This window comes from Lissotriton helveticus, chromosome 6 (genome assembly GCF_964261635.1).
Source record: "Lissotriton helveticus chromosome 6, aLisHel1.1, whole genome shotgun sequence".
Lineage (NCBI taxonomy): Eukaryota > Metazoa > Chordata > Amphibia > Caudata > Salamandridae > Lissotriton > Lissotriton helveticus.
In genome coordinates, this window is record NC_136067.1 from 1,097,178,822 (window position 1) to 1,097,205,590 (window position 26,769).

The following is a 26,769-nucleotide window of genomic DNA, read 5'->3' on the forward strand; positions in this document are numbered from 1 at the left end:
CTGTAAGGTAGAGATTAAGAAGTGGTTTGAAGCGTATAGTGTTACCTCACATGGTGTCACTGGAAGAGTGCTTTGTTTAGTTATTTAGAGGAAGAAAAGCTAATACCATGATATGTCCATCGTGGACTAATGAGGGATAAGAAGTTTGTGAAAGAAAAGGGAATGGTGAATAGACACAAAAAGAAGCGAGGGAAGTGAACAGGAGGAAAGTGTATGTTGATAGGATGCGAAGTTGTGAAGGAACTTTTGATTAAGGTGGGTGATTTAATTAAACTAAAAGCTGCTGTCATGGCTTGGTAGTTCGGACTGGACTGTTCCCATGAGGCACAGGGTCAGAGCTGATTTGCATATAGCCAGTGTCTAACCCATGGTGGTGTGGAGTGCAAAAAAAACCGATAGATTTAGGCCCAGATCCTTGTACTGTGGTGAATGTATGACATTGTTCTACATTCTGTCCATCAACTGTGTTTTTTGCAATTTTCCCCCCGAGTGGGCTGGGTATGCTCAGACGTGAGTCCCAGGCTCTCCACACCACTGGACTCAAGCTATCCAGGCTGATGAAGGCTGATAGCCAGAAACCGGTCCTTGGATGCTTGATTCCGGTCTGGGAAAGACATGGCTTGGTAGTTCGGACTGGACTGTTCCCATGAGGCACAGGGTCAGAGCTGATTTGCATATAGCCAGTGTCTAACCCAGGGTGGTGTGGAGTGCAAAAAAACGATGGATTTAGGCCCAGATCCTTGTACTGTGGTGAATGTATGATATTGTTCTACATTCTGTCCAACTGTGTTTTTTGCAATTTTCACCCCGAGTGGGCTGGGTATGCTCAGACGTGAGTCCCAGGCTCTCCACACCACTGGAGTCAAGCTATCCAGGCTACATTCTGTCCATCAACTGAGTTTTTTGCCAGCGTCAGTCATGAAGAGGAATCTAAATTTAGCACTTCGATGCGTACCTTAAAGGTGTTTATGTATGTGTGAAAACTGAAGACTTTTGTATCTGAAACCTGATCAGAGTAGTGAAAGTTAAAGACGCCCGAAAGCCACTGCTAGAAAGCAAAAGGAGAAGCACAAAAAGAAACATAGTCAAGAAAACTGAGGCAATCTAACAGAAGGATTGAGAACAGCAACAAGCTAAAGGACTTTATAGTTTATATTATATGTAGTTTATATGTTGTAATATAGGTATTTTTGTGTATTCTATATGGAAAGGCAGATTGTAGGAAGGTGGATACCTGACTATGGTTACCCCAGATTTTTTGCCTTGTGTTTAGCTGGTTTTCGACTTAGTTGGCCTGGTTCCCTGCTAATCAGGGCCCCAGGCTATCTGCTCTCTCTGTAAAATGGATTTCATGTACCCTAGGTACATACCACAATTGGACATGGTTTCCTTGTCAGCCCCTGTACCATGCACTATAGGTGCCCAGGGCATAGGTGCCACCAAGGCCTACCAGGGGCTGCAGCATATCTTTTGCCACCCCTGGCTGGTTCTTAAATTGACACAACTGGCTGATCACTCAGCTGGGGCAAGATGGTGTAATCACCTCTTGCTTAGATATAGTATACCTATATCTAAACCTATATCTGGACACATATAAACCTGTGAGCCACTCCTATGGAAGGCCTTATCAATCCTGGAGGCAGAGTGCGTGGTTTAATATGAGATGGAGCTCTAGCATGAGCTGAGCCTGTCTGCAGCTGTCGGGAACAACTCCCTAAGCTGTTCCGGGATAATGCCATACCATATACTCTTAGGTGCATTATAATCCTCGCGGTTATATAGCAACTTTGGTTTGGCTTTATCAAAACATGTCGTGTAAGGTGTCATACGATTTGGAATACTATCCCCTCGCCAGTCCTGGCGACGGGGATAGCATTCCACCCCTCTAGAGGGAGAAGACATGTTACTTTGCTGAAATGCGGTTAATTTTTAAAAGAGCCTCAGATCCACAAAATGGATGCTTCTGCCACAGACACAAGTCTGACCCCCTGTAGCTGACCGAAACTCAGCCAAGGAGGCCTGGACAAAGGATTTCCTGTCGCAGGGAGGTGTCACACCACCCCAGACAGGAGATAGCAGGGAGGTTTGAAAGAAACCAGACTCTGCTTGGGGCGCACAAGGCTGCCCCTTGCATAATCCGGCCAAACCGGTTCTGGGGCCCACCAGCCCCTGCCCCAGCGCGGCCTGGATCAAAGGAAAGGGGTGTATCCACCCCCTTCCTGGGTCCCACCCATAGGAGGGGACCTAGCAGGTAATCCAGCCCCCCAGATTCGAATAAGAGTGGGAGCAGTGCCAATGCACTTCAGATTATCCTGATGAAACATAAGAAACGAAACTCTGGACCCTTCGACATCCTACTCGACGTAGAAGACTGAAGAATCTCCCTTGTGGTCTAGGAGTGACCACCCTGTGCAAACAGGCACCATCCAGCACCTCGACGTCTGCTTTGTTGCAGTTCCCGCCGGAACTCGAGCGACAGAGATCGACGAGATCAAGCTTGCCTGCCTTCTTACAGCATGATCAACAGACCCTGCAGAGCTGAGACCCGTGGAGGCGACCAGAAGCGTGGGGCACGCCATCTTGAAAAGACCATGAGACGCTGACCGTGCAGCCCACGAGTGACCCTCGAAGCTGTACACCGGGGTTTGAGAAGCTCCAACCCTGAGCCACTCTTGCACCGAAGCTCACCCCTCTACACTCAACGAGTGCTGCGTGGGGCCCTTCTGCTTTCTTTGGCTCAACGCGTTGGCCCGGTCACTTGCCAGCTGGCTTGTGGCCCCTGTGCCGGCGAAAACCTAAATACGACTTGTGATTCTGGTTGCTCCAGACTTGCACCCGCTCCCCTGAAAAGGAGTACCCGCTCTGACCCTCCTGGTCCGAGTGAGAAGCAATCTTCCAGTTCCGCGTGGATTGCTTTTGCCAAGTGTTGTTTGCTCCAATCTTGAAGCCGACAGCGCCGACGGTGAGAGCCTACGTGGGACAGCTCGTGACCCGCTCCTGGACGTCGCAGATGCACCAGAGCCCACGTGGCAGCGGAGAGAAGCTCCTCGACAACCACCTGATTGCGCCCGACATTGCCTGGTTCCGTCCTGGTTCCACCCTGGTCACTGCTGAGTGACCCAGACTCTGTCCCCTCTGCTTTCAGGTACTTTTCTACACTGATCCACCCTTGGATCACACCGGACACTTCTCCTTCACATCGCCTGCAGCATCTTCAGCTTCAAGCACCCAGAACCTGCGTGACGAAACCCGACGCCACTTCGACCCTATGCACCCGCTTCCTGTGGGTGAGGTAACATTGCAACGCCGGTGTTCCCACACTGGTACACACCTCTAGGATCTGTGTCTAAAGTTTTGTCTTTCTAGGTTCATTGGAAGTATCCTAAAACTCTGTTTGTGTAACTTTTACGCACCATTGACTTAACATTGGTGCATGCGTGTGCTTTAAGCACTGCACCCGAATCCCGCGGGCTTTTCCCGACTTCAGCATTGCTCCCAGCGATTCCCTAGGCCCTAGGCCTAACCACTGTTCGATTGGTATCTCTTATACCCCTTTCTTAGTATATGGTTTGAGTGGCCACCCACCCTCATCCATAATTGTGCAACTTTGTATGTTATACTGTGCTTTTGATTTAACGCTTGTGCCCCTTTATTCATAAAGAGTACTGGGGTTATTCTTAGAAATAAATACATATATTTTTATAATATATACTTTTTTTTATTTTTTTTGTCCTCATTTGCCATTACCTTTGTTTGGGGAGATACCAACCACCTAGCGAGTCCTTCCCTTAGGGTCCTCTCAGAAGTCCCCTCGAACCATTGCCTGGACTCGAGCATTTAATGGGCGGGAGATAAAACCCAAAAATACGAGGCAATCAAACTGACTCCATCTAGGTGCGTTACCACCAGTAGGACCATTGTCGGAGCGAGGCTATGTCCAGTCCAGGGAGTATTATCGGCATAATCATAGGACCCGGGGAAAGAAAAAAAAAAAAAACCCGGGTTCTATCTCCAATCGATAAGCAATTCCCAGAATGTCAAATTACGCCTACTGCCTGATCTGTTAAGGTCTGATTTAGATGTTTCATATAGTGATGTAAGCCATGCAGAGTGCAAGGGGGCTGCTTTCTCCAACCATTGTATACAAATTTGCCTTCTAGCCAGCAAGATAGCATAGAAAAGGAATGACCTTGCTTTCCCTGTGATGTTGATGTCCAAACCAAAAATGATAAGTGGTAGTGTGATTGTGAGTAATGTATTCATGATGGAATTTAGAGTTACCTCCACTTCTAACCAAAACCGCCTTATGTCAGGGCATTCGAAAAACATATGTACATCCGATGCTCCTGTGACATTGCATTTGTTGCATTTTTTATCCGGAAGAAATTTGGAAAGCTTAAGTGGCGTAATATATGCACGATGTACAGTGAAAAGGTGGTTTCTTCTTAACCACGAGGGTTTTACAATCTTATACAAAAGTGCGAAAGAAGTTTGCCACATCTCCTCATTATGAGAGCCCATTACTGCCCCCCACAGTTGGTCTGGAAGAGAGAATTATCCGTCAATTTCTTCAAGCAGTTGCCAGTACCAGAATGCTACCTCTCTTTTTCCCATTGGTTTCTCCACTAGTTGTTGTTCTAAGGGGCTTACATTCCCCAGATGTTTATCTTTTTTACGCTGGGCCCTTGTCCAGCTATCCAGCTGTATATATTTAAATCTAGACAATCCGGGGCCGACTTGATCTTTTAACTCGTCCCATGTGATTAATAGTCCTTCGTTTACTAGCTGTCCCCATCTTATAATCCCTGCTTGTTCAAGTACAACTGACAGACTATCTCTCATATATAATGGGAGCCCGGGTGAATCCCAAATTGGGGCAAAATTAGAGTAATATGATAGCCCAAGTTTCTTCCTTATACTGAGCCATGTCTTACACCAGGATTGTAGTATTTTAAGTTTGATTTTTTTGAAAAATTTCTGACTGGCAAATTTGGACATAAATCCGTCCGATGGTAAGTTTGCTCCGATTAACATGGCTTTGTACATTGATCCATTCAGAAGATTTGTTGGGGTTTTTAAAAGCATCCTCGACTGTGTCATTTGAAATGCCCACGCATAGTACATTAGGTCAGGCAAAGCCAGACCTCCCTTCTCCCTTTTCCTCCTGAGCTTCTTCCAAGCAATTCTTGTTGACTTATAATTCCAAAGAAAGGAGTTGATTTCTTGCTGACTTTTTTCTATTGCCTTGGGATCAAAAGCCAAAGGAATGGTACTAAATATAAAAGTGTATTTGGGAGGATGCACATTTTAACAAAATTTACTCGACCTATTATCGAGAGTGGCAAGTGTGTCCAAGTTTTCAGCAGCTTTTTGGTCTCTTTATGGATTCTGTCGAGGTTGATTTGACAGATGTTGCCCACATCCTGGGTAAATCGGATTCCTAGGTACCTCATAGATTGTGAAACATTAATACCCAGGTGTTGTTCTGGAATGTTCCAGGTCATGATTTCTGTTTTGCTCGAGTTGATGTCGTACCCGGAGATAAGCCCAAATTCTTTCGCTCGCTGAATAACTACGGGTAATGCGGTTTTTGGGTCAGATGTTAAGATCAGGATGTCGTCAGCGTATAGTGCAACCCGCCTCTCCCACTCCCCAAAACGAAATGATGGAATATTCGCTTCTGCTCGCAAGACCTGAGCAAATGGCTCGATATATAAATTAAAAAGGAGTGGGGAGAGCGGGCAGCCCTGTCTAGTGCCTCTGGTGATTTGAAAAGCCTCAGTCAAGATGCCATTAACCAAGAGCTTGGCTGAAGGAGCACTATATAGCTGAAATATTGCTTTACAAAATCTACTTCCAAAGTTAAATTTTGTAAGGACATCTTCTAAATAGGGCCAGTTAACCCGATCAAACGCCTTGGTTGCGTCTAGCGTGAGCGTAGCCAGGGGTAGGGAAAAGGCGGATGCGATGTCTATGGCTCCTATCAGATCGTGTGTTAATTCTGAAAGTTGTCTCCCTTTAATGAATCCCTTTTGATCTTGGTGTATTAGGCTAGGTATTACGCCGCTCAGTCTAGTTGTTAGTATAGTGGTAAAAATGTTATAGTCGTTGTTGAGGAGGGATATGGGTCGATAAGATCCACAGTCCCTGGGCGATTTGCCTGGTTTTGGGATAAGGACAATTGTCGCCTCTCCCCATGATTTCGGTATTGGGTGTCCCTCTATTAAGATGTTATTAAATAAACCACACAGGACCGGGGTTATAGCTTCTTCCAGAGCTCTATATATCTCACATGGGAGACCGTCTGGGCCTGCCGCCTTTCCTTTTTTGGAACAACGTATTGCTGTCCTCACCTCTTCCTCTGTAATCTCAGTCTCTAGAGCTTTACTCTGTGACATTGAAAGGGCAGGTAAACGAATTTCTTTGATCCATTTTTCCCTGGCCCCTGGATTGTTAGGGAGATCTTCTTTGTAGATTAGTTCAAAGAAATCATGAAAGGCATTACCTATGTCTGAGTTAGATGTTCTTGCTGTTATTTCTCCCTCTACCTGAATCTCTTTGATAAATTTAAGGGCTTTGTCTGATTTTATTTTCCAAGCCAAGACTTTGCCGGCGGTCTCACCGAATTCGAAATGTGATATTTTACTTGCTTCCCATCTTTTATTAAGCCTATCTTGTAAGATCCCCTCTAGTTGTGTCTTCTTTTCAGCTAAGCTCATCTGTTCTTGTGGACTTGCCAAGCACTTATCGATGTTTTGCTCTATTAGTCTCATTTCCTACTCCAAATTAGCTATTTTCCCTCTGTACATTTTACGCCTGTACGAGGCCCTGTTAGTAATCTGTCCTCTCAAATAGGCTTTAAACGTTTCCCAGACCATCGCGAGGCTTGAGGAGCCCAGGTTTAAGTCAAAGAAGGTTAAAGACTCTTGTACTAAGAGCTTGACCTCCTCCTCCTCAAGCAGGAGTGTGCGATCAAAAGACCACGTTGTGGATGCAATTTTATTGTCTAACTTCATTGAAAAAAATATTGCGGAATGGTCTGAGAGGTGTGAAGGAAGGTAGTCTATTGTTAGCAGGGTATCTTTTAATGAGTAACTAAAAAAAGCATAGTCAATTCTTGACTTATGTTTGAACCGTCCATTTCGGAAGGACACCCCCATTTTATTACCCATTTTTTCTCTCCACAGGTCTGCCAAGCCAAGATGTTTCATTATTGTGATCAGAGTTTGCCTTGATTTAGGTGAACTAGGAAATTTAGATCTTGTGGATTTATCTAGTTTGGTGTTCAATACGATGTTAAAGTCACCCATCCAGATCACTGGGTCCTGCATTACTGTCAAAAAGTTCCTGACTGCATCTAAGTGCGATGGATCGTCTACATTAGGACCATAGTAGCCCACCAGAGTGCGAATTTGGCCTTCTAGCGAGACTCTGACTATCAGCCATCTCCCTGAATGGTCTTCTTTGTATTCTAGTATTTGGGCTTTAGCTGATTTCTTAAAGATGATAATTATCCCCCTGGTATTTGCGTTATGGTCTGTAGAGCAGAATTTGTCTATCCATTTATGTTTCTTTAGTATCTGTTCGGCTTCTAACTTAATTAGGTGTGACTCCTGAAGGACAATTATCTGTGCCTGGGAGTCTCTTAAGTATTGAAAGATGCGCTCCCTTCTGCCCTTCACCCGTAACCCTTTAACGTTCCAAGATAGATAATGGTACGATGTCATCTTGTTATTTCCCTATCACCTTCACCCTCCTTCATAGTAGGTTTTTGAGTTCTAGTAAATACTACACTTTGGTTTATGGAAGTCAAATTTAAGTCAAAAGGAGACGCTAGAGTACAATTTTGTTTTGGCTTATGAGGACTTTTTATGTTATCACCCCCTCTGTCCCCCCACCCCTCCACCCCCCCTACTTACTGTGGCCTGATGACTAGCCACCTTTACGCCCATTGCAGCTTGCTCTTATTTCCTCAGCTGCAGATGCCTTGTTAAATCTCGGGCTGTTGTCAACCCGTATAAAGATTAGCTATCCCATGGGTTTTTTTATTGTTTGTTTTTTCTCTGAGGGAACCTTTCTAGAATATTTTTAAATCTTAGACTTCATTTTCCCCTTGGGATTTTTTTGTTTTGGATTTCAATATTTTTCCCTGTTTTGTAATTTTACCCTTTCCCCTTTTTTTTGTTCTATTTTCTTTTGTCATGTTATATATATTTTTATATATATTTTTTTATTTTTATTTTTATTTTTGTTGTTCTATAGTATTTTGTTCGTAGTGATGATTATGTATTTATGTGTATGTATTTATATGCTTTTTTTTTTAATCCTTTCCTTTTTTAATTTAATGAAAGTTTTTTTTTTGCGTTTTTTTTTGCGTTTTTGTTATTCCCTCCCTACTTTTTATTTTTTTTATTTATTTTTTTATATTTTTTATTTTTTTTTATTTTTAGTGGTCTACTATCTGGGCTGTTCTACATTTTTAGACTTCTTATACTAGGTTATTTTGCTTTCTGAGCCTGCACGTGATCTTGTATATTTTGCAACAGGTCATCTGCGTCCTGTATAGAGCGAATGTTGTGCATTTTGTTGTTGTACATGATTTTTAAGAATGCGGGGAATCTCATCTGGACATTAGCGCCCAATGATCTAAACTTTTCCATGCGCTGTCCTAGCTCCCACTGTCTGTCAAGTGTGGTTTTGGAAAGATCTGAGCGAATCTCGAAAGGGAAGTCGGGACCCTGTGTGGTTTTGGCCTTTAGCGCTAGATTCAGAACCCTTTCTTTTAGCGCATATGTCAGAAAGTTAACTAATACTTTCCGGGGTTTACTTCTGGCGGGGTTTAGGCGAAATGGGTCTCGATGTATCCGCTGTATGTCTTTTTCAAGGGACTCTGCGGACTCTTCCAAATTAAGAGATTCCCTCAATAATTTGACTATGAAGCTCTTAAGGTCACTCCCCTCTTTCCCCTCCGGAATCTTCAAAATTCGATATTGTTTCGTCTGGAATAATTTTCCAAGACCTCAATTCGATCCCGCATACTCTCTCCGTCCTTCTGGAGAGTGTTGATTTTGGCTCTTGCTGATTCAAGGTTGGAGGCCAGTGCTCCCACGGAGCATTCTAGTGTCTCTGTTCTTTCATACAGACCATCCACTTTTTTCTCTAGGATATCGCAGGATGCTCTTATATCTGCCTGATTGGCTTTAGAGACTGTGAAATCGTGTCTAATTTCTTGTCTCATCGCTGTAATCGATCCCACAAGTGCCTCGAGGGCGCTGCTCACTCCAGGCTCTCCCTGCCAATTACCCAATTCTAACTGTTCGCGGAGGGTGGGTGATTCTCTAACAGAGCTTGTTCTCGGGAGGGGTTCCACAGTGTCCTCTACTGCTAGCATTGATTCAGGGACTTGTGTAATAGTTTCTAACAAGTTTGGAGATAGTGTCTCAGGTACACTCTGAGTACGATCTTCTCCTGCCCCCGTGATAACTTTTGATGTATCTTGTAGATTAACTTGCTCTCCGGATGTAGCCATGTCTTGTGAAATTTGCAAAATCTGGGGTATGGGCTTGAAAAATGACCGTAACGACGGAGTTATAGCTTTAGGGTCTATTACGGGTTTGTTTTTACGTTGCCTTGTCTGCTTAGTATTTTTTTGCACCCTTGCTCGATGCAGGTCTTCTTAGTTCCACCACTCCTGCTTTGTGTCTCAAATCCTGCTCCTTTGCTATGCCCTCCCCCACATTGCACTCTGGGACTTGTAGTTTGTATGATTTCACTGCTTTGGCCCCTCTGTAACCAGCCCTGGCTTTGCTTCTTGTAATGCGAGGTTGTGGTTGCCCCCCTCTGGCTGTCTCCCATGCCCCCTCAGAACTCACTGCGTTACTTTCCAGGTTAGAGGCAGAGTTTGCCAGATGAGACCATCTTTCCGCTTCTGTGCAGCTCGCCTCCGCGTTTACTGCTTGCGACTCCGAGGGCAGGTGTCCCGCTGACAGCGAGCGTCGGAGCCCTCTCTCACCACCAGTGCCTGCGGAAAATCCTCTCAGACCCCCTCTGACTGCGGCCGCCCGGCCGCGTCGAAGCTCCACGGCTGCCCGCCTCCAGGTCGGGTGAGGGGCGGGTGCCGGAGAGACAGCAGTATTCGGCAAACACATTCGCCGATAGCCGGACCTTTAGTGTACAGTGATGCCGCTTTCCAGTCGCTTCTTCAGCCTCGTGCAGGTCAGGAAAAGAAAAACAGCTCCATTCGAGAAAAAATTAGGCTTCTCTGCAGCGGGATTCTAAGAGCGCTGCCTGGTGCGTGCGGTCCGCTCTAGCCGGCGGCCGCCATGTTTTCCCTCGCCGACGGTGAGAGCCTACGTGGGACAGCTCGTGACCCGCTCCTGGACGTCGCAGATGCCCCAGAGCCCACGTGGCAGCGGAGAGAAGCTCCTCGACAACCACCTGATTGCGCCCGACATTGCCTGGTTCCGTCCTGGTTCCACCCTTGTCACTGCTGAGTGACCCAGACTCTGTCCCCTCTGCTTTCAGGTACTTTTCTAAACTGATCCACCCTTGGATCACACCGGACACTTCTCCTTCACATCGCCTGCAGCATCTTCAGCTTCAAGCACCCAGAACCTGCGTGACGAAACCCGACGCCACTTCGACCCTATGCACCCGCTTCCTGTGGGTGAGGTAACATTGCAACGCCGGTGTTCCCATACTGGTACACACCTCTAGGGTCTGTGTCTAAAGTTTTGTCTTTCTAGGTTCATCGGAAGTATCCTAAAACTCTGTTTGTGTAACTTTTACGCACCATTGACTTAACATTGGTGCATGCGTGTGCTTTAAGCACTGCACCCGAATCCCGCGGGCTTTTCCCGACTTCAGCATTGCTTGTCCCGACTGCTCCCAGCGATTCCCTAGGCCCTAGGCCTAACCACTGTTCGATTGGTATCTCTTTGTGGAAAGGTCACGGTCCCTACCTCAGCGGGGAAACCTCCTTGCGCGGGGTCCGACGTGTCTAACCCCGATTGCACCTTGTTCCCTTTCCCCAGGATTTCTCCCCTCTCTCATCCTCTGCAGGTACGACAGGATCCAATCACGACAAACGAGATACCGGAAGCAGTTCTCCCTGACCCCGGAAGTCCCACCCCCAGCTACGACCCGGAAGACAGAAAAGCCGACGGTCCACAGGAGACGAGGTTCCCACCAGCGGACTCGTGGCAGGAGACAGCAAGGAAGGAACCGGAGCGGAGAGCGAGCAGCGAGGAGTCGGAGAGTCGAGTAGAGGGAGAGGAGGAGGACGGCGACGGCGACGTGTGGTCTGAGGACTGGTGGAGTCCTCAGGAGGTGGCTGGAGAGCGGCCGCGACTCACCAGGGAGTTGCGGCGGGCCACGTGAGTAACCGTCAACCTTCTCCGTGTGTCCCTTGTAAATATAGTTGTAATTATTGTATAAAGCTTCACAACCCTGAGCACTATAGCACTGTATATAGATAAATAGTTCCCCTTTCACCCCCTCGAACACCCTACTCACCCCTTCCCTCTATCGTCTGTCTCTTCCACCTCCCCGTCCGCCCCTTCCTCACCTTCGCACTTTCAGTATTCCCCCCCCCCACGTCTCGGTGAAGGTGGTAGTATACGTTAATACACGAGAGTCAAGGACTAACGGCCCTGCACTTTCTCTCTTCCCAAACCTCCGAGGCCCATCGGTGTAGTCCACGGGACCAGACGACCCAGCCCAGCAGAGGGAGAGAGCACACCGCCCTGACGACCACAGCCCAGCAGCGGGAAGCGGCCCACTGTACTTTCCTGTTCGACGTGCTATACAATCCGGATACCATCGTGGATACAGAGTCCCCCATTCCAGAGACTGCATATCACCTCCTGTACTCGGCAACAATAAAAACAGCTAGCCATAGCGCACTATATCTGGCCTCCCCGCTTGTTATTCCGGTCCGCTGAAGCCCACACACCACACTCTTATACCACTTTCTTAATATATGGTTTGAGTGGCCACCCGCCCTCATCCATAATTGTGCAACTTTGTATGTTATACTGTGCTTTTGATTTAACGCTTGTGCCCCTTTATTCATAAAGAGTACTGGGGATTATTCTTAGAAATAAATACATATATTTTTATAATATATACTTGTGTGGTGTCCTTTCATTTGATATTACAGGACTGTGATTGGTAAAACAGCTCGCTTAACACGACCTCTTGAGTTGAGCCTTTAAGGCTGCTTAGTCTATGCTACCATTAAGATAGCTTGTCTACAAGGTTGACTTACAACCAGACACCATAAGGGGTTATTTGGACTGATACAAGGTGGTTCCAGAATTGGAAATATCATATATCAGGCCAACTTCTCACACAGATGTGTTGTATTCAAGGTGATAGAATTTTTTAAGATTCAGGTTCCTTCATGATGAAGGGTAGGCTAGAATGTAGTTGAGATGCCCTCTGGAACTGGTGTTACAAGAAGGCTTGTGCTGGAGCGCTGTAAGGAAATAAATCCATTTTGCTTTCTCATCTGTTGATTTTCTTTGACCTTTATTCTGGAGACCTCCATCTTTTCCACACCAGGGTATGCTGGCAAGTTGTATTTCAGTATTCTTTTGATATGAACCTCCTTCCAGTAAGTTGTGATGAAGAACACTTCGACCAAATGTGCTTCACAATGCAACTCTTTGTAACAACTCCAGAACATCAATTGTGGCTGGATAGATCCGATATGGCGTAAGCAACATTGGCACAGTATTCTCAGATTGTTTTTAGAGGAACATGGACTGCGGCTTATGAGCTGTCGCCACCCCCAGGTACCAGGAGTGTTCACTGTTCCAAGCCTCCCAGGCCATAGTCTGAAGCAGTCCTACACCGCTTACTCTTGTGCTTTCTGTCATTGCCTGTCCCTGTAACTCCACAAATGCTGTTAGTCTCTTTATTGAAAGACAAGGTGCACTGAATAAAACAAGATGGGTGCAGTACCTATAACAATAAACATGCTGCGTGATATGGGACAATGGGGACTCTCTTTTGCATAAGTAAAATCCTTGAAATGCCGGTAACTTCCTGCCTTGTACTTCTTATCTCCTGGAGGCGCCTGAGCCTCGCTAGGCCAAAGGAGGATAAACAAATAACCTAACATTTCCTCTGATCAAAAAATCTGAAACAACGGGAAATCTTCCACCAAAGTGATTCTGATAAATGCTCCGTATTGTATTTGTTTAAAAGTGCTCTGTTTATTTGTTGAGTATCTCACCGTGAGATGACTGAAATAACTGCTCTTGGGCCACTTTCCTCATGCCCTGGTTTCTGCCTGTAATGACAGTCAGGCAGATGTTGCACGAGAAGCTGGTATTTCAGCACAGTGACTACAAAGTAATTCGTGAGTGCAGCCTGAGCAGAAAACACCTGGTCAGTGAGCGTTCTGCTGGTTGCTTATTTTCGGTGTCTGGTGTATTCCAGGTGCACTTTTCAAGCTCTTAACTCACCCACCTGGCAGGTCAGAAAATATGTTTTACCGTTTCCTTTCAAACAATAACCCCTGTTCTCCCTATTTAGAAGATAGATAGATAGATAGATAGAGAAATATGTTTTACCGTTTCCTTTCAAACGATAACCTCTGCTCTCCCTATTTAGAAGATAGATAGATAGATATTTAGAAGATAGATAGATGGATATTTTTAAGATAGATAGATAGATGGCTATTTAGAAGATAGATAGATAGATAGATATTTAGAAGATAGATAGATGGGTATTTAGAAGATAGATAGATGGATATTTAGAAGATAGATAGATAGATATTTAGAAGATAGATAGATGGATATTTAGAAGATAGATAGATAGATATTTAGAAGATAGATGGATATTTAGAAGATAGATAGATAGCTATTTAGAAGATAGATAGATATTTAGTAGATAGATGGATATTTAGAAGATAGATAGATAGATAGATAGATATTTAGAAGATAGATAGATAGATGGATATTTGGAAGATAGATAGATAGATATTTAGAAGATAGATAGATAGATAGATGGATATTTAGAAGATGGATAGATAGATAGATATTTAGAAGATAGATAGATGGATGGATATTTAGAAGATAGATCGATAGATGGATGTTTAGAAGATAGATAGATAGATAGATAAATAGATAGATAGATAGATAGATAGATAGATAGATAGATAGATAGATAGATCACAATTGTAAATAAATATCACTCAGGCAGGCCTTGATTCAAAATAGGAGTGTTCCCTCAGGAGCTGGTAAACTCTCTGCTTGGAGGACTTCACCATGATTCGAATATGCACAGCTAGTGAAAGCGTGTACGCCTTTTCTCATCACCCCTTCTAGAGAGACGTTTTCCAATTTCATACTTGCGGAATATTTGTTAAATGCCTGTTAATACTTCTATGCGGTGTCTACTATACAGGAGTGTACTAAATATTTAACGTTCAGAATTACTGTATTCGCTCTTGTGAAATATGTTATACCCTGAAAAGGGGTGACCCCCCTCCCCGACCCCCCCCCCCCAATAGTTGGTACCCCCCCATCTGCCACCGCCTCTCACCCTTAGTCTTATTGGTTTAGCCAAACGGTGGCACTTATAATTGCATGTGGCTGCCGTGCTTAATGACTAAGCAAGGCAACTGTTGGGAACTATTTCTGCCACTCTACTCTCCAGCAATCGTGTCTCCCGGTATCCACTGCTCCATCTCTGAAGCCAGATGAGTTTGGTCTCACAAATATTAACGACTCTTATACAGTATATTTTCATAGTGTACTTGCAAGATGTACTAGTGATAAGATGAATGGACGTTCTGTTCCAAAGAGAAATCATGAACACTTCAGACCAATGCTTTGACGCCTGATGCTTTAGTGAACACATGTAATTTTTGCTTATGTTAACATGCCATTGATCAGGGAGTTAGGGAGTGTTCACAGGGATTAGGAGTGCGCTGCCCCGGGGGATCCTGTCACTTTGGGTTTCTTTTAGAGATTAGTGGGGGGGGGTGTAATGGGGTGCAAATGCGTTCCCCTCAAGACCCACCGTGGGAAAGTTACTGCATGGGCTTATAAAAACTGATGCACAATATAATCTTTAAAGCTTATATTCCTTCAATCTTTCAGATATGTCAAATGCATGTGTAAAGCAAGAAGGGCCTGAAGTTCACATGTTGCACAGTTCCACAACTATCCACGCAAACATTTCTCGCTCTCACTGAAAATAATTTTCTAATTGAGGAAGGTGAAGTTCTTTCTTCTGTTTCCGAAGAGAAAGAGAATTATAACCAGTACCAACATCATCACTGTAATGTTTGTGGTCAGCAAGCAAGGGGACACTGGAGCACCAAGTTATAGTAGCTGGCTGAGAATCTTCAGACTTGGTTAATATACTTCAAAATCTTCTCGTTTTTTGACACTCTGGCAAGGATTTAGGGTGTGACTGCAGGCTGATGGAGCTTGCTGAATCACCTAAAAATAGAGAGCTGAAACTCAGGGTACCCGATTCGATTTCTCATACGTGAAATCGCCTGCAAGGGAACTAACTGACATGCTACACGCCACAACTCAAAAGTGGCATGGACATGTATTTGTTTAGGCCGCGCCTAGAGTTGTTGGATTTTTGCTAGACTCCTTAAGCCTTTTCCATGCGTCGGACGGCTCCTGGCCGCCCGACGTCACGGTGGGCCCCAGCCGCCCGATGTCACGGTGGACGTGTGCGGACGACGGCCGATCTGCGCAAGCATCAGATTTGTGCGCATTCCCGGCGGAATGTCCGCTGCGGCGAAGCGGTTAAAGTTCCACCAGTGGCGTAGCTAGACCTACTGCCACCCGGGGTGGCCCCTAAAATGGTGGTAGTCGACAGACACAACTTGCTCAGTTCTACAACTCCTAATAAGATCAGTTACAAAGTCGTCAGAGACAGGCAGCCTTGCAGCAGGTGGCTCCCTGACCACCTAATCTGGATAATGGGCAAGATACAGTCTTTCAGAATTTGAGAGCTAAGTTCCTTTACCATCTTACCATTGCCTCCAGCAATGTGAACCGAGCATAAACAGCACAACAGTGAAAGTTACCAGAAGCAGGGAAGTAGCAACCAGCGTCCATTATAATAGCTTATTCAGTTATTTAAAAGCACTTCCAGTCTTTGAGCCATACACATTTTTCTCAGAATAAGCCTATCTGAGTGTACCCATCCTTCATATTAAAAAATGCAACAGATATTCACAAGAATGTAGTGAAATCCCCGGAGTGCACTTTTGGGGCTTGTGTTGGAGCTCAGAGGGCCACTAGCTGAACGTGTCTTTATAGGGGTGGTATGCTTGCTGGCCAAGAGGAACATTGCCCATCTTTGGAGGCAACTTACGCCCCCTCCATCTAGCTGTGGCGCAGAGGAGTTAATTGATGTGCGCAGCAAGAAAAAATAATCTGTGAAGCACGTGAGTGTCCTCATAGACATGATAAAGTGTGGGGGAGGTGGTGGTCTTACTATGGACTGTCCGTATTAAGGGACAGACTTCTGCTGATTGTGACGTTGGATGCTGCTTGCTGTACATGCGAAATAAAGTTGGTTATAAGACACAATGTGGTGAAAAAAATGCAGAACTTTCTACATGCCTTCTTGATGATAGTAATAGCACTTAATGTGGATTGTGACGTGTTCTGAAAATGTACCTTGACTCGACAAAGGTTATTGGGTCGTAAGCCAGGCTCTCCCAAGTAGCAAGAGAGAGCATATATTGGGTGTACATCGATCGTATCTGTTAAGATTCTAGTAGGGAATATGGAGTAGGGAACATCGTGATACCTTAATATCATGGCCAATATATCAAGGCCAAAACTATGTAAATGTAAATGTACAGGAATTTATATAGCGCAAATCACCAAGCGGTTTCTAAGCGCTTGCTTAGGGAACCCGTCCTGGTATTCCCCTGTGAGATAACCCCGGCAGGGTATCCGCAAGGTGAAAGCCAGGCATCCCGCCGCGAGGGGCCTTTGTGGAGATTAAACAAGCTATTGCCCAGAGTCGCAGAGTGTGAGCCCATGAATCGAGTAGGCACCGGAGCGAGAATTGTCGAGTCCATGGACATTTTAGGACTCAAGACCCCGCCGAGCCGGGAATTGAACCCTGGTCTCGGGCTGACCTCTGCTTCCAGGTCTGCCTCCTCTAACCAGTGAGCCACACTTCTCCACTATCGAAAGGTAAGTGAATATAGGGAATTATAGGATTACTATTCTTAACTCCACATATCTTCAAAGTTCGTGGATGGGAGTAAGGAATAGTAAATCTATACATACTTTACCTGTCGTTATTTTTGTCCACGATATTTTCACTACGATATTATGGTACTAAGATGACTTGCACTCCAAAGCCAGGATCCGCACCATAATTAAAATACTTTTTGTGTATTGTTGCTCACCAGAGCGGCAGTGAGGATTGCTCTCTCCATTGGTCCACTAAGTCCTTTCCTTGTTTTCTTTCAGCTGGGAGTTTGGTTTTCCCTGGGATGTGCCTATCTAGCTCTGGAAGGCTACGAGGGAGCTGCAAGAGCGTTCCAGCGCTGTGTGACCTTGGAGCCTGATGTATGTATGCTGCCCTGCGTTGCTCGTTGTGTGCTGTTTTTTCTTTCAATTCCCCTAGCAATGTCAGGATGATAACTGGAATTGCTGTCAAAACACCAGAGATGTTCTCTTTCTAATGTTTTGCACTCTTGTTCACCCCAAATGTCAGAGTTTTCCACTTATTTCCCTACACCTACTGTACTTCTGTCTTGTGCTGTGATGTGTTTTTACAGCTGGCAGCATAAAAATGCATGTTCACAGGCCAATACAATACTCCCTTTTGTACTGCAATGTGTTATGAAAAATTCCCAATATTTATTTTTTAATGGGTCAGGGCGCGGTGATAGAGTAGTTACAGATCATCACCACTAGTAATTCAAAGTGCTCATAATGTTTCATTTAGCTACCGCTGAATGATTGCTTTTACTATGGCAGCAGATAGTCATTTTACACCCATCATGAACCTTTCCCTGTCAATATGAGCTGAATTTTAAAAGAAACGAGTTCAGAGATTACTGGGGCCATATTATGAAAGTTCCCCTGGGACGCAACGGGCATTTGCTCCCGCTTTGCGTGACCCCAAGGCACTTTGGTATTGCAGAAGGGTCTGCAGATGCTTGTGCGTCCCGTTCTGCAATATCGATAGCGCTGACGCACTTAAAGCACCAGCACTCTCCTCAAAGGGCGTTCCCTCATTTGCATGGGGGGTGGCCCCATACAAATGAGGGAACTCTTTTGTCTCTGCGCCCTTGCCGTATCACAGACGTGGGCACAGAGGCAAAGAAGCTCTCAGGAGGCGCACTGACAGTGTGCCACTAAAAAAGGTGGTACACTGTGTGTGCTTCCTGAGAGCAGCCCTCTGGAGGCGAGGAAATGGTGTGCTATGGACCTCCCAGACATCTCCTTTAAAAGTGCAGGCGGGTGTCGCCTGCACTGTGAAAACATGGAGGGGCTTCAAAGCAGCTGCTCTGGTTTTCACAGGAATGTGCCGCCCTGCCCTTCACCGTAATAAAGCGCATTTTCATTGTTTGCACTGTACGCACCTTTTAAAAGGTGCACCTGGCGCAAACGATGAAAGTGCTCCTTTAGTATAATACGGCCCCTGGATTCACCTAATTGTTGGTGGTGCTGATGACACAAACTTAAAACGCACTTAACCAGAAAATGGGAGGAAAGAGTTGAAACGTTGAGGGTGAGGATGCTTTGAATCACCCGAAAAGAGTGGGTGGTGCGCTCAGGAACGCCTGGGGGAACTAAAAACAGTTCCTGGCAAAAAATGTCGAACCTGCCTCGCCGCTCTCCCATCGTCTCCTCGTGCTTTCTTTCTCTTTCAATCAATCCATTCTCTCTCTCTCCCCTCTCCTCTCCCTCTCTCTCCCCCCTCCCCTCTCCATGCCTGCTACAGTTAACCTAGTGGAAATGGACGTGTGTGTCTCATGAAGCTAACAGCAAAAATACCTCCCCAGGTTTTAGTGCATTTGGTGACCCTGAGAAGGGAAGCCAGAATCATTTTGAAATGCCAGCTGCTGATTTAGATGAAAGCAAAATAGCGGATGCCAAGCTTGCAGTGAGTGAGAGCTAGGGATATCTAAATACTTAGTGTGAATGTCATCTATTTAATGTTGATTCTGCTGAGGAGAATATGACGGAGTTGGATTTTTCAATCTGCAAATGTGGTGCCACGATGCCTTAAAACATTTCACCCCCTGTGCAAATGAGAGAATAAGCACTCAGCCTTCACAGCCTTTAAAAATAAGAACCCATTCCCAAAATCGTAAAATCACCCCAAATACAGTAAGTTCCAACACTGTGTCGTTTTGCACCCCCCCCACCCCCCCCCCAAACACCTTTTCACACATATTGGCTGAAGTGTAGGGATGTTGTGGTTCCAAGGTGTCTCACAATCACAGAACTAATGCAGGTGCAGCAGCACTGAGCTTTCATATGAAATGTTGACAGTGCAAAATGATGCATCAGGAGCAGTGGAGTAGAAGAAACATGGTATATGTGACCATTAATGATCAAAGTGTTCCTCAAAGACATCAACAGCAGCACGTACATTGTCTATCAGTTGCCATCTCGGACATCAAATTCGGATCATCCCCGAAGGAGATGTTCTACACGTGAAGAGAAACATTATAAATGGATTCATATTTGAAGAAAATCAACAGAAGCTGTTGCCAGATTTCATAAGTGGAGTTACTCCCCAAGGAAGGAGGGCACTATCAAACAAGCAAGACATCAGTATAGAACCAGCCTCCTGCATAATACAGGGAGGATCACAAATAGAAAGAGGTACGGGTTGTGACAAAATTTCATGAAGGAGTTGCCATCTTATTCAGAGCACTCCAAATCTTGAAACTATCTAGCCACCAAAACTTTAACTTGCTTGTAAAAGGGTGATCAATCTCGCGCTCTCGCCATGCCTTGCTGATTGATTCCCCGCATATTACATCGCTCATGACAGGGCTTTTGGTGGGCCGGGTCCTGCCGGTACTCAGTACCGGCAGTTCTAAAAAGCAGGTGCTGAGACGGGTCCCTATCAGGCTCTCCATATTCGCCTTCACCCTCGGTGAAAAAAAAATCTTAACTCTGCAGCAGTACTACCCTTCACTGCCTCTGATGTAACTTCAAAGAGACTCGTTGTAGTTCTTTCACAGTCTCATCATTTCAGAACTGAAGCATTTTCCATATTCTATACAACTAAGCCATAGTTGTTGGTTATTTATCTTATCCATCTAACATCCACTGGCAAAGCCAATAGCCCTGGCTTTTTGTCGGTGTGATGCCACTTGTAGTAATATGTATCTGAATGCAATGACAGAAGCCGCAAAATACCAGTCGTGCGGCACACTATGCTAAGAACAGGTTTTCAGTTTATGTGTTTTTAAGCCATGCCTTAAATTACATTGGCCACACCCCTTTGAGAGATCCCCCATTTTTTTCATCCCACTTAGAGCCCTGACTCATGACATCTTCTATGACATCATTGATAATATCACTGCAGCATTTGTGTAAAACTGTTGAAGAGAAAGCTGTGCATGGCCAGGGCATGAGTGATAGTTTCCCTAGGGCACGAGTTATAGTTACTTGAGATAACTCTAACTATAACTGCTGAATTTCTATGATTCTGTGCATGTAAAATGTGTACCTAACTATAACTTCCCTGTAACCTTTGGGTTTTTAGTGAAAAAATAAATATTTATATATGTATTAATATACAAACATGTTCGCACTGATAAATTTTAAATGCGATAAAATTTAAAAAAATTGCAAAGAGAAGCTGTGCCGCCTACTTCCTTCCCGATGTTGGTACACGAGCAACTGCTCGTGAAATTGCGGGTTTGAGTAGAAGTGCTGGATGGAATATACTATATATATGGTATGTATATATATATATATATATATATATATATATATATATATTACCTACTGGCGGTCGCCAGTAGGTATATATAGTTAGGATTTTTTCTCTATGGGATTTTTGAAAATTCTATGTCTAATAACTTTGCCGTTTGTGGACGGAATTGGCTGAAATTTTCAGGAAAATGGCACATTTTGTTTCTGAGCAGCCTTTGAAAATTTGGGGGGGGTTCGTCAAGGGGGGGCCGAGAAAAAAGGGGGGTCCCAAAACGCGTTTTTCCCATGTTAATTTCCATAGGGCGGTTGGCCTCACTTTTAGACCGAACGGCTGAATGGATTTGCACGAAACTTGGCAAAATTGTAGGGACTGGTAGCCCGATGTGCCTTTTGTAGGTCTCAATATATGTGCTCCAGTGGATTTTGAGAAATTAACGTTTAAAAAAAGATATATATCTGTAAGCGCGGACCGGGCAGCGGCCTAGGACGCGTACTTTTCGCGCAACGGAGCTTTGTGAAGCGAAGCTGATTGGTTCTCCGGCGTCTGTCAACATTCCAAACAGTCCGTAGTGGCCGCAAACAGTCCGTAGTGGCCGCCATCTTGTCTCTCGGTAGGATCGAGAGACAAGAGGAGGCCAAAGCGAAGGGGTAAATGACCATAAGGGGGAATAGTAGATCCTCGCTGACCCCCTAGGTTTGATGTGGAGGTTTTAAAAGGGCCCCGCGGGGCAAAAAAAAAAAATTATAATAATAATCTTACGGCTGAATGGATTTGCACGAAACTTGGCAAAATTGTAGGGACTGGTAGCCCGATGTGCCTTTGCTAGGTCTCAATATATGTGCTTCAGTGGATTTTGAGAAATTAACGTTCAAAAAAAGATATATATCTGTAACAGCGCACCGCTTCGCGTACTTTTCGCGTTACGGAGCTTTGCGAAGCGAAGCTGATTGGCTCTCCGGTGTCTGTAAACATTCCAAACAGTCCGTAGCGGCCGCCATCTTGTCTCTCGGTAGGATCGAGAGACAAGAGGAGGCCAAAGCGAAGGGGCAAATGACCATAAGGGGGCATAGTAGATCCTCGCTGATCCCCTAGGTTTGATGTGGAGGTTTTAAAAGGGCCCCGCGGGGCAAAAAAAATAAATAATAATAATAATCGAACGGCTGAATGGATTTGCACGAAACTTGGTAAAATATTAGGGACTGGTAGCCCGATGTGCCTTTGCTAGGTCTCAATATATGTGCTTCAGTGCATTTTGAGAAATTAACGTTCAAAAACAAGATATATATCTGTAACAGCGCTCCGCTTCGCGGAGATAAAATTATATCTGTATTACCTAGCTGTTGCTAACACCAGTTAGCGACGGCTAGTAGGAGATAGCGACCATCTTGGGCCCCACTTTGCATGTGAGTGATATTTATCACTAATGACATGCAAAGTGGGCATGCCAAGATGTTAGCGACTGGAAACAGTCGCTAACATCGCTATCTCCTATTATCAACTTTTGGAAATATTCGAGATAAGCGCGAATATCTCCAAAAAGTAACAGCTGCCCTGAGCAGTTCTTAGCCATGTTATCCTATGGGAGGTGGATAACATGGCTAAGAGGATTAGCTCGGTAATGCATGAATATCGCTGAGTTTTCAGCGATATTAATGCATTGCGGTCGGTTTTTATCGTATTTGCGATAAACTTTGATAATAGCAAGGTTTATCTGCGATAATTTCTGACGGTAAAAAAATCTTTGCAATGCATCGTTAGGGATAAATATCGCTTAACTTTGGTAATATGCCCCAACGTCTGTTAACGTTCGATTCGAAGGAAATCAGGAAGTGTTGAAAAACATTGTCTGCGCCATCTTGTCTTTTTTCAAATGCCACACTTTTGTCGTGCACGGCAGCCATTTTAGATGCCTTGACCAGACCCACTCTGTGCACGCTGTCGATCCTTAGCATGGCTCCCCACCCTCGCAAGCATCTCCCCCAGGCAGTGGTCACCCCCGCTCTCTGTCTTATGCATGGGTAATAAACCTCCCCCCATCTGCGCTGCTCTTTCCTGAGAATCACACCCTGTGCCCGCCCGACACCTCCCTTTCGCCCTATTCACTACTGCACCCTCTGACACTCCTTTTCCTCTGTGTCCGATTGTCCAGGCTGGTCCTAGGGTATCAGCTAGCCCTGCAGATGTAGTTTATGGCCACAGCTGTAAAGATTCACCCCTCTTCAAAGGAGTTATAGTAGATCAAGGCCCACACTCGATGAGATCCGTCACAGCAGAAGCGTTGCTATTATCTGAAAACCATCCTGTATTGTGATTGGGGAGGGGACCGAGCGTGAAGCGGAAGATTCCAGGGATGACTCTTTGTACATCAAAGTTTTTACAATTATGTGTCACATTAAAAATATATAGCACTCCGACAAAGTAGTAAGATTATAAAACTTTAATAATTTATAAATATATACAAGAAAACAAAAATAGTAATAACATATAAACATTTTTAGGGAAAAACAACGAAGTAGCGGTCGGCTGTGCGAATAGTCCCAACGCAGCACAACGTCCAGATTTCCGGCGTGGGGCGGGTCATCAGTAGCAAACTGTTGTGCGAATAGTTCCAAGGCAGCAGAACGCGCTGAAATCTAGATGACACGAAAGTGATGTCTAGTAAGTTGCCACCCAGCAAATAACGGCGTGGGGCGTCGCGGGGGGTGGGTCTTCAGTAGCAAACTGTTGTGCGAATAGTTCCAAGGCAGCAGAACGATGGCACCAAGGTGATGTCCAGTAAGTTGCCGCACTGGTTTTGGTATCCTACAATGCTGCTCCGAATAACGGCGTGGGGCGCCCCGGGGGAGGCGGCGTGAACGGGCCTCTCCAGGTGGAGTGTCATCTGTTGTAGTGGGGCGCCCCTTTACCGTTTCAGTTGCCATTCCGTCCGTTTTTGGTCCACTGTGTCAAAAGCCGCAATTCAGCTGAGTTGCGCCCACTCTTGCGGTGCAGCGATAGGCGGCTGTCACAGGACTCTCAAAATGGCGGCAGGCTCTTTCCTTTTTGGGCCTGGTCCACTGAAATGGCCCTGGGACACCTTGGAAATCGGACGCTTGTCTGCTAGGTCTTGGACCCCATTCTCGAAAGCGTCCCCTCCGCCTTGAGAATTCATCAAAAGTTTTGGGGGCCCCGACTCCTGCAGGCTTCTGGTGGGGAGCGGCTGCCATGATTGCTCGCGGAATGACTACGACGGAGCTACGAGATGGTGGTGCTCTCATGCTGACGCCAGCTTCAGTCTGAAACATCCAGAAACAAGGTGGGGCTTTCATCGTTTGGAAAAAAAAAAAGTTTTCATCCAATGAAAAGTGTTGTTTTTAGGTCATATGATCAAGCCTTCCATCATTAGGAAACCAAAAGTAAAATGAACCAATGAAAAGTTTTATAAACAAGTTACATGACCTGTTATGCGGCATAGGGTATAAAATGCGGAGAAAATACGTTGGCACGTGAGGCGGCGTCAGTAGCGGACCGATGTGCGAATAGGCCGAAGGCAGCACAACGCGCCAAGATCCGGATGGCACCGAGGTGGTGTCCAGCAAGTTGCAGCACTGGTGTGGCCATCCTACAATGTTGAAAGTCGGCGTGGGGCGCCCCGTTGGCCTGTGAGTTTGCGTCAGTAGCGGACCGATGTGCGAATAGGCCGAAGGCAGCACAACGCGCCAAGATCCGGATGGCACCGAGGTGGTGTCTAGTAAGTTGCCGCACTGGTGTGGCCATCCTACAATGCTGAAAGTCGGCGTGGGGCGCCCTGTTGGCCTGTGAGATGGTGTCAGTAGCGGACTGATGTGCGAATGGGGCCAAAGGCAGCGCAACAATATTTTCTGACGAGAAGACACCACAAGGCGCTGAGATGCCAAGATCCGGATGGCACCGAGGTGATGTCTAAGTTGCGGACTGATGTGCGAATGGGGCCAAAGGTAGCGTAACAATATTTTCTGTATGGAAGATACCACTAGGCGTTGAGATGCCAAGATTCGGATGGCACCGAGGTGATGTCTAGCAAGTTGGTGTGGTCATCCTACAATGCTGAAACTCGGCGTGGGTCGCCCCATTAGCCTGTGAGATGGCGTCAGTAGCGGACCGATGTGTGAATAGGCCGGAACCAGCACAAGGCGCCAAGATCCGGATGGCACCGAGGTGGTGTCATAGTTGAGAGTTCTGAGCAGCGCTTGTAACACTGTCTGAAGCTTATTTGCACCTGCTGCAGCTTCACTATTGCCCTGGTGTGGCCTAAGATCGCCCATGACATAGGCGGCCACCTCCCGGGGTCCGGCGGAACTTTTTTCCTTTTCCTTTCTGCATCTTGTCCCAAATTCGTTTGACCTGAAGACACGACCAGGTCCCTGAATGTGTGCAGGGGGACGCTATTGATTGAATCAAAATGGCGGCTTCACACAAAGCTGACTCAAGCGTTTTCTGGTGGTTTCATAGTTGAGAGGCACTTCATCTGCAGTGGGGCGCCGAGATCCGGATGGCACCGAGGTGATGTCTAGCAAGTTGCTGTGCTTGTGTGGTCATCCTACAATGCTGAAACTCGGCGTGGGTCGCCCCATTAGCCTGTGAGATAGCTGTTCTTTGGATTTGGGCCTGGTCCACTAAAATGGCCCTGGGACACCTAAGAACTCGAACGCTCGATTTTTTTTTCCTTTCCTGTACATGCAAAAAAAGGTAAATGCCCGGTATGTTACACGCTTCATCTGCCACGATGAACTCTCCAGAGGAAACGAAAAAATATATAGTTGTGGTAACTATACCATGCATCGTCATATGGAGAGGTGGCACCAATTAATTATAGTGCTGCATAAAAGAGAGATTTGGAGGAGAACCCCTGACCTGCTAGTACATTCATCAAAGAAGTGGCACTGAGAGCTTCAGAGGCAAGGGAAACGGTCCCAAATATTTAGAAGAACTTTGGAAAGATTAAAATGACATGTTTAGATTGTGGTAAATTAATTTCATGTGGGCAGATGAGTGTTACTCTAATAAATACAGCATATGAACATCATCATAGTCGATGGTTGGTAGAGACATTTTGACTATATCCTGGACCTGCCCGTCCTCGCCCAAAATGGCGCCGGAATAAATGGGACTCGTAACTCCTTGTTGTGTACTGGTTGCAGAACCTTGAAATCACGAGATACGTATGCAGTTTTGAAGCACATGGCGGGCGGGGACGAGAATTGATTGAATATTTCGACATCCCTATTGATATTAAGTTCTGATGTGTTATTGATTACTGTACTGTTGAAAGTTCGAATTAACGTCACCCATGGTACTTGCCCGCAAATGTATATCTAGATAATTTTATTGTAACTGGCCCTGTCGTATTTTAATTATAAAATGTACGTCCACCGATTCCATAACTGTTAGACACCTTAGTTCTTGCAACCTAATGGCCCGCCCGTTACGTTCCTCTACAGTGTAAATGTCTACTCATCACATACGATTACAGTTTGCTCCGTGGCCGGCCCACGTGGTTATAGGCTCGTATTTGTATAATGAAATTTTCACAATAAAGGTTTTTAAAAGAAAACATGGTAGTAGTATATACATTGGTAAAGTTTGTAATAATAGTCACTGTTTTAGAATCATTAAAAGGCAAGTGAAATAAAGCAGACCAATTACATGAAGGGTAAAAGGTATAATACGAAGGAACGCAGTAAAGATAAATGGTCAAGGGCTGTTGTGTTTTCTATTCCTGCAACATAAAGTGATCGATAAGAATCTCATATTCAGGCGTATCGGCGACTAAGACAGCAGGTCGACCCTCTTTTGCTCAACGGCTCCATCATGGGACGAAGAAACGCTCTTTTTCTCGAA

The 26,769-nt window shown here is 45.4% G+C and overlaps 1 protein-coding gene across 2 annotated transcripts in view; it reads left to right on the forward strand.

Moving 5' to 3' along the window:
* TTC27 (tetratricopeptide repeat domain 27) overlaps window positions 1-26,769 on the forward strand; it is a 1,731,040-nt gene that overhangs the window by 1,470,894 nt on the left and 233,377 nt on the right. For both annotated transcript variants that reach the window (XM_078648753.1, XM_078648752.1), the window contains exon 14: window positions 17,472-17,570. In XM_078648753.1, coding sequence (XP_078504879.1) covers window positions 17,472-17,570 — 99 coding nt within the window. The remainder of the gene's footprint in view (window positions 1-17,471; window positions 17,571-26,769) is intronic.